The 8,341-nt window shown below is 36.2% G+C and overlaps 1 protein-coding gene across 2 annotated transcripts; it reads right to left on the bottom strand.

Annotated features, from left to right (window-relative positions):
* Positions 1 to 271: 271 nt before the first annotated feature.
* LOC145907977 (uncharacterized) lies at positions 272 to 7,577 on the bottom strand. Of its 2 annotated transcripts, XM_082995129.1 has the most exons (18): positions 5,713 to 7,577; positions 4,979 to 5,052; positions 4,652 to 4,854; positions 4,366 to 4,500; positions 3,945 to 4,100; positions 3,819 to 3,875; positions 3,494 to 3,728; positions 3,118 to 3,293; positions 2,993 to 3,061; positions 2,733 to 2,933; positions 2,509 to 2,577; positions 2,230 to 2,448; positions 1,920 to 1,982; positions 1,637 to 1,855; positions 1,491 to 1,571; positions 1,270 to 1,422; positions 1,132 to 1,203; positions 272 to 1,017 (listed from the first exon to the last, which is right to left on the bottom strand). In XM_082995129.1, the coding sequence occupies exons 2-18, from the start codon at positions 5,019 to 5,021 to the stop codon at positions 646 to 648; spliced, it is 2,523 nt and encodes an 840-aa protein (XP_082851255.1). In that variant the 5' UTR covers positions 5,022 to 5,052; positions 5,713 to 7,577; the 3' UTR covers positions 272 to 645. The 2 variants fall into 2 exon arrangements, 1 of the variants encoding a protein (XP_082851255.1); XR_014402907.1 differs by lacking the exons at positions 272 to 1,017; positions 1,132 to 1,203 and having other exon boundaries at positions 1,282 to 1,422; positions 1,491 to 1,602; positions 1,664 to 1,855; positions 4,979 to 7,577.
* Positions 7,578 to 8,341: the final 764 nt, after the last annotated feature.

Below are 8,341 nucleotides of genomic sequence, written 5' to 3'. Positions count from 1 at the left end.
AATTCTCATCTTCCTGACACAGTTAAACAAATGAAAAAGTCAAAAAAAGCAGCGAGAGACCTTTATAAATCTGTTTGCGTTGATAATCCAGTACGAAATGCACTTCACACATCCCATAGAAAGCAGCAACACAAAACCAATTTCACAAGTAACGCACACAAAAAACACCTAAATCTTAACCAAGTTAACAGCATCTTTCCCTATGAACTGTATCTTGCCGATCACATAATATATATTTTTACCTACGACATTTGGGCACAGTCGCCACAACTTCCTTCTGACCGATTTGCTGGCGAAGGCGTTTGAGCGCCTCTAGTGGGCTCAGTTCCCTTGTTAAGGCCTAAAAGCATATCTTGCTCGGCGAGTGAAATGTTAAAGTTAGCGCCAGCTATATTAATTTTATTGAAGCACTTGTGGCTAAGGGTCTGTATTTATTGCTTACTTTATACACGCACATGTTATGACAGCTACAACGCAAAAATTGTAAAGCGAATTAAAAGCAAAATGGTCGCAAATCATAAACGGCAAAATTATGTACACCTTTTTATACAAAACGCTGCAACACAATTCAATGCCAATTAGCAAATCAATTAGTCAAACTACCAATGTCAAAAATATTTTATGTCAAGATGTACAGTTAAACCTTCAGGCAATAGCTTTTAAATTGGTAAATCTAGGTTTGCATGAACCCATTACTCGCGTGAGCAACCATTCTTCCGGTTTTGTGGCGAAGCGCATTTTCTGCACATCCGCTTCAACAAACCAAGATTTCAACCATAATTTAACATTCCTGAAGAAAACGTGGACGTCTTTAAGGGTTTGGACATAGATTGTTTGGTGAAACAAATTCACGTTTTCCCATTTTGCTAAATTAGATTTTAATTCCGAATTTAGTGCTTCATGTTGTTCCACCCTAATATCAGCTGGTAAATTTTCTGCGAAAGCCTTGCCTATGTTTTCCACTTTGTCATAACATATTCCCATCTGGGTACCGGTCATTTTTGTTCCAGAAAGCATCTAACAAAGAATAGGAGTTTTAAATAATATTACATTTACAAAAGTTTGGACAACAAAAAGTATTGTTGTGGAATTTACAAGGAGTGGACAAGTAAATGCGAAAATATTTCCCACCCATTGCATTTCTTCATTCCATTTTTTCAAAAGGAGTTGTAAGAAAGCTGATGATCTTTTTCGTTGAAAATTCTGGCATAAATAGATAAGCGTACAATTATTATATTGCAAATAATTTACCCAGTAGCCAATTCTCACCAAGTACAATTCATTGTATTTTTGCTGTGTTTCTATCCACTTTTTAACTGTTTCGGTTGGACAAAGAGATAGTATTTTCTCGGTATTTGGCGAACTTCCCCATTCATTTAAACTTTTTTCGGAAATGGAAAACAAGGCTTTAACTCGAATCATCTTAAAAATTATACTGCAATAATCTGTTTGGCAAATAAACAGAAATGATTTATTTTGTGTTTACTTACCGATGTTGTATCACCAATATTTTGCTTGCCCAAAGAATGAATGCTTTGCATTGCCTTTTCCAATTCAACACGATTCTTTGTCTGTGAAAAATGCATGTAAGTGCTTATATTCCTGCAGAAAAGAAAACAGGAATGTAATGCCCCACGTATTCTTTCAGTTTATATTGAACGACATTTTGATCACTGGAGGTTAAAAACTGGTCCAAGTAGTGTTTAGCGATGTTGTCCATTGCAGAATCAAGTTTTCGTTTGAAATGATCCTGCCACGTTGCTGGAAGTTTGCTCAGATGATCAACAACAAAATCGTCCATCGTTTGTTTTTTTATACTCAGGACGTTTCTTTCAAGTATGCCTTTATTTTTTATCTAAGTAAGCGAAAAGACAAAAATGCAGCAGGCCTTTGGCTTTTCATGTACAAATTTTTCTTACCTTTTCTTGAAAATTTTGAAGCACATTTTCAGATTCCTTCAAAACAGCGATAGCAGTATTTACCTACAATATACACAGTTTCTTGCATTTGACGTGGCATAAAATATTCGTAAATTGCTGTGACATATTGATGAAACGTTTGTGTGTGTGTGTATTTCTCAGTCCGACAAGTTTCATACCCTATTGTGTTTCATGTTTGACTAAACTTGTTTTCTTTTGCAATAAACTTGTTTCATCGTTTTTGAAAAATTAGGCTACGCTCTAAAGTCCTTTTAACAACTGAATAAAGAAAAAAATTGTTTGGTTTTACCTTTTGTAGTTCATTATCCTCCACAAATACCCTTAATAATAGGTCAAGTTTCTTTTCCAGTTTAATCAGCAGTTCTGTTTCAAAAGTTTTGTCAACCACTTTGTCGCCTGCAGTGTACTTGAACAGTTTTATTGCGTTGTTTTTTATTTCACCAAACTCTTCCTTTATTCTATCAGCAGACAAGAAGCGACATTGTTTCACGTGTCTTCCGTATATTCTCTAAAGTCATTCGATTAGCGATAAGCTGTTTGTAACGTACTGTTCTGTTTGCACACAAACCTTAAACTCATCAAGGCATGCATCGAAGCAGTCTTCCATCAACAAACGGTATAGCTCCCACACACCTTCCTGTGCATAAAAAAATAAATCGAATGAACCAGATATTATCTATTCATCCTAATGCCAAGGTTTTTAGTTGACAAACAAAAATATTGTTCCTGCAAATATAAATGCAGCACAATACTACATTGCCAACAACCTTAAAATGTATACAACCAATATACCCTTGAAATATTGTTTAGATTTTCTTCAATAAAGATTCTTTCTTCAAGACTCTTTTCCAAATCAAGTCGACTTTGTGAAACAAAGTGCTGCAATTCAGGCTTTAGTCTGGTGTTAAACTTTCTCATCACTATATTAACAATTTTTGAATGAGTATTTTCCAAAACTTCTTTGGACATGTATTTGTTTTCAGCTGAGGCGACCTGAAAAACAAGCATACTAGAAAGTTTAAAGCAGTTATGATTAATCGCCAAGGACAGACCTGTATTTCTGTGTAGAAATCATCTTCGCTGCTCTTCACAAGATTTGCAATAATTGTGGTTGATAATGCCTGAATATAGTCTTAAAAGTGAAAGAAATAGTTTGTAATAATAACACACAAAAAACCTGAAAGATTCCCTTTGGATCCAATAGGTTTTTTTCAATTTTTTCAGAAATTGCTATTGCCATATTGATAATATCCTCTCCTTTGAGCGTCGTATCATTAAGTTTCTTTACCTCGATTTCCTTAAACATTTTTTTTAGTACATCATCAGTTGCTTCCAAAAACATTGAATTAATATCTGTGTTTAAAGATATTTTAAAATAGTTTCAAACCAAAACTGTAATTGATGTGAGGTAACTGCCATTTCTAGACATAAGTGTTACAGAAAGACAGAAATAGATAAGTTGTAACAAATATACAGCAAATAAAATACAGTGCTTTGTTTTTCAGCTTGTGAATTTGGTTGTAATAAAAATGCATAAGAATAACAAAACATACCTTTTATACAAGCTTTAGTGTTGGTTTTTTTTCTCCATGTTATTTTATCTCCAGGTTGCGGAAGCAAAGCGCAATTTACTTCTTTGAAAGATGTTTTGATATTTCTGCATAACGATTGGTACTCTGCAGACTTTTCTTCATGTTGTTGCATTGCTTCCTTTAGATGGAGTTTACCACTTTCAAAACCGAGTTCATAATCTGCGGTTGACCAATCCCTCACAAGAAAGAGCAACGTCTACCAATTTTAACAATGCATTGTTAATGTTTTTGGTGCGTTAAAGGCAAGATTCGTCGCAAAATATTACTTTAAAATCAACCATCTTACTTGGTAACTTTCACAGAGGTTTGCACCAAACACATGACTTCCACAATCTGAAAACGTCTGAATACAAATATTGGATCAAAAAGTGAAAGATAGTTAAGGATATTATCTGTATATGTAAAAACCGACCTTCAGTTTATTCAAATGTGATGAATCTATCATGCTCATTACATTGTAAATCTGGCATGAACTTAAAAAAGTACTTAAACAGAAGACCACAGAATCGGAAAACTCCGAATTTTTTCCGTCAAAGACACCTTGTGTATCCATGAGAAACACAGCTATCTGTAGATCCAAAAACATACATATTACCGCAGTATTTTTTCACGTGATTGTGTAATGCTGTTGTTGTTTATATTATTGGTAACTACCCCACTAAAGAAGGAACTTTAGCCTATCAGACCCACAAAGCGAAGCTATTGAAAATCGTTTATATTTATTACCCTGAGGAAGCCTAGCTGTATAGCAAGTAAAACGTCGGTCAATAAAAGTTACGTTTAATTGTGCCAGAAGAACAGATTAATAAAATAAATTCCATTCAGCTGCAAACCTTTGGGTGTTCGTTACTTTTTAGCCAAAACGGTTCACTCCAAACCAATATTCCTTCAGTGTGAGACTCAGTTCCCGGGCGCCATTCAAAATTCTTGTTTAATTCGGCATTTTTCTCCTTTGTCCACTCGTCTTCCTGTATCAGAGGTTCAAGTTTAAAGGAAACTGAGGCAAATTTAACAAAATAAATGTACAAAACATTTTCGGAAATATAATGCACAAACTTTCTTTAAATGCATTTGACGGTGATGTCCTGTTTGATAAAATATGTTGGCATATGAACTAACCTGGCTTTTCACAAGAAAGTCCAAGTATCTTGACACCAAGTTCATAAAAAAGGACTTTCCCTTTCTTAAGCCTCCTGCAATTGAGTAGATTGCAACAGGGGAGTTTCGAACATCGTTTCTTCCAAACACTTTTTCGATTTTATTTTGGTCAATCACGTGCACATATTCCTTGTTTACTTCTTTCTTCGTTGTTATTGTAACCGCTTAAATACGACCAGACTAGTTTAAAAATTTTATTTAGTGTAGTTATTAAGAAGAAAGTCATTATACATCAACATATGCTAGGGTAGATAATGTTTAATACTACATTTGCATGCAGTTACTTACCACAAGGCGCACTTGGAAGCGCTTGCTGTACGCTTCGGAACATGAGATCACTTCACAAAATAAAGCTCCTGTAACTAATAACATGAAGGGTTTAAATAAAAGTTTTGGACATATCACATAAACATGGGTGTCCCAAGCTAGAGTTGTTTTTGCTACCAAGCGATTTGCCGTTATGTAAAATTTTCAACTTTAGTCGACAGAGCACAGTGGTCCTCCGTGTCCAGGATAATATAATGAACTCATGATTTTTTAAATGTCGATTTAAACCCGTCAAAAAAAGAGCTCTTCCACTTAGCATGGGTGCAATGCCAGTGAAACCTGAAAATGTCATTTATAATAAACATGCAAATCATCTATGCTTGACTTCCAGCAAAGTTCTTCAATATTTAAATCCCACCACTGCTATAAACTGTATATAAGTTGTAACAATAAAATGCGAATTGTACCGCTAAAGGATTCTTATGTCAATCAAAATTACAGCTGTAACCAGTGTTGGTGGCAAAAGTAACACAACGACATCATACAATAATCACAACAAATTTGCAGAATCTTTTGCAACCCTGTCAGCTAACTACTGAAATGCCGCAATGAGAAACTAGTAGGTATTTCTTTTTCCGTCCCCAAACCTACCTCCCTTTCGTGCAAACCAGCTCTGTCGAAATTAAGGATACGCTTGACTGCATGACATGGGCGACTAAACAAAACCACTTTCAAGATCACATTCCGCGTCGTACCTTGCACCTGGATTTCCTTGGTCACGATCATACGACCACCACGTCACCGATTGGAAAGCATTAATAATCAATAGAGTCAACAATGTTTCCAATGGTGAGTCGTGAAAAGGGCCGCTGTTTCTACATAATAGGTCCTACAATGATCTTGTATGTGAGCAGTCAAGCAAGACATCCAATTTGTTGTGACTACAACACAGTCGTCGTCAACAATTTGGTACAAAACTAAGTGCAACCCGCGGAAAACAAACCAACATGGAAGTGCTAAGAAAAACTTGTACAAGCTATAGGGCCTAAAAAACAACTATAAAAGCAATTTCAAGCACTTCTTGTCTTTCAATGTTTATCATTTATCTGATCCAATGTGACAAAGTTAACAACCTAAAAACCGGTTGCATTTGTTTAAAAGCGAAGTAGTTTGAAAGCGATTCGAATTCAATACACCTCATTCGAACAGGTTAAACGCGAGAACAATTGAGTGCGCCAGTGCTCCTCTTGCACATGAAAAGGGAGGAGCGATTGGGCGAAGCGAATTCGAATTCGTTCTACACGTACAAATTTACGAGTGCAGAACATCTTAGATGCTCCACAACACGTTCAGCGAATGAAAACACAAAATCAATCACTCGGACGTGGGCGCTGTTGAGCCGTTCTAGTTATGAGTTAATAGTTGATGAGCAATTGGCAGCATTGACCATGTGTCTGTCCCATATACCAAGAAGAAAACCTGATCGGGATTCGTGGCCAGGATATCCTGGGCTCAAACATCGGTGTGGTACAAAAAAGATGAGCAATTGGCAATAGCATTTAAAAAGCCCCGAGCCATCTGGATTCGAATCTCGGTGTGATCAAAAATTCAAAAAATAAAAAAAAATTTAACCTGTTTTGACTCACGTTAAAATCGCAGACGGGAAGGCAATTGCTTCGTTATGCTGATGGGAACGCTTGCAAAACACTATTTAATTTACTAAGACGTTATGAAAAACCATGCAAAAATGACACCAACCGCATAAAACTGGTTGTTTGACGAAAGCAACAGACTCTGTTGTTTTGGACATTTCAATATACTAAATTTTCCCAATCGCTTTAAACTTTAGCAGATTGAATCTTATCGACTTGTGTTTGCGAAGGATTAATGTTGCTCATTTGAAAAAAATACTGTTTTGCTGTTAACTATACGTATATTTGGTTATTTTTGTCCTAGTTTTCAAACAAACAATTGCAAAATATGCTGCCATAATGCGGCTTTCTACAAAACTGAGTGGTCTGAGATCCTCGTTACTTAGCGAGATTTTGTACCTGAATACAAATCTCATTTCTAAATATTCGACTTCATAACTGCAGTATCTGAACTTATTGAACCAATGAGAAACAAATTTATTCAAAATCTAAATCTAAGTTAATATCTTTTTTTAAGAGCACAGTGGCCCTACGTGTCCAGGATAATATAATAAATTTATGATTTTTTCGATGTCGTTAACCCGTCAAGAAAAAAACGCTTCCACTTAGCTTGGGTACAATGCCAGTGAAACCCGAAAAATCTAAAGCTGTATCTTATGAAATCAAACAAATCAACATGGAACTCGTCTATGCTTGACTTTCAACAAAGTCCTTCAATATTTAAATCCCTTCACTGCTATAAACTGTATATAAGTTGTAACAATAAACACAAAACGCGAATTGTACCGCTAATTGAGTCTTATGTCAATCAAAATTACAGCTGTAACCAGTGTTGGTGGCAAAAAGTAACACAACGACATCATACAATAATCACAACAAATTTGCAGTATATTTTGCAACCCTGTCAGCTCACTACTGAAATGCCGCAATGAAAAACTAGTAGGTATTTCTTTTTCCGTCCCCACACCTACTTCCCTTTCGCGCAAACCAGCTCTGTCGAAATTAAGGATACGCTTGACTGCATGACATGGGCGACTAAACAAAACCACATTCAAGATCACATTCCGCGTCGTACCTTGCACCTGGATTTCCTTGGTCACGATCATACGACCACCACGTCACCGATTGGAAAGCATTAATAATCAATAGAGTCAACAATGTTTCCAATGGTGAGTCGTGGAAAGGGCCACTGTTTCTACATAATAGGTCCTACAATGATCTTGTATGTGAGCAGTCAAGCAAAACATTCAATTTGTGGTGACTACAGCACAGTCGCCGTCAACAATTTGGTACAAAACTAAGCGCAACCCGCGGAAAACAAACTAACATGGAAGTGCTAAGAAAAACTTGTACAAGCTAGGGCCTAAAAAACAACTATAAAAGCAATTTCAATCACTTCATGTCTTTCAATGTTTATCATTTATCTGATGCAATGTGACAAAGTTAACAACCTAAAAACCGGTTGCATTTGTTAAAAAGCGAAGTAGTTTGAAAGCGATTCGAATTCAATACACCTCATTCGAACAGGTTAAACGCGAGAACAATTGAGTGCGCCAGTGCTCCTCTTGCACATGAAAAGGGAGGAGCGATTGGACGAAGCGAATTCGAATTCGTTCTTCACGTACAAATTTACGTGTGCAGAACATCTTAGATGCTCCATAACACGTTTAGCGAATGAAAACACAAAATCAATCACTCGGACGTGGGCGCTGTTGAGCTGTTCTAGTTATGA

The sequence above is a fragment of the Ascidia mentula genome, chromosome 7 (assembly GCF_947561715.1).
Source record: "Ascidia mentula chromosome 7, kaAscMent1.1, whole genome shotgun sequence".
Classification (NCBI taxonomy): domain Eukaryota; kingdom Metazoa; phylum Chordata; class Ascidiacea; order Phlebobranchia; family Ascidiidae; genus Ascidia; species Ascidia mentula.
The sequence above is the reverse complement of the archived record's forward strand: the minus strand, read 5'-3'. Positions and strand labels throughout refer to the sequence as shown.

What these genes read in the sequence shown, in the direction of transcription:
- LOC145907977 (XM_082995129.1), bottom strand. Translation starts at nt 5,021, where the DNA reads ATGTTCCGAAGCGTACAGCAAGCGCTTCCAAGTGCGCCTTGTG. An exon ending in AAAGTAACGAACACCCAAAG is followed by an intron (nt 4,101 to 4,365) that starts GTTTGCAGCTGA and finishes TTGGATCTACAG; the next exon opens with ATAGCTGTGTTTCTCATGGA. An exon ending in GGAATGAAGAAATGCAATGG is followed by an intron (nt 1,018 to 1,131) that starts GTGGGAAATATT and finishes ATTCTTTGTTAG; the next exon opens with ATGCTTTCTGGAACAAAAAT.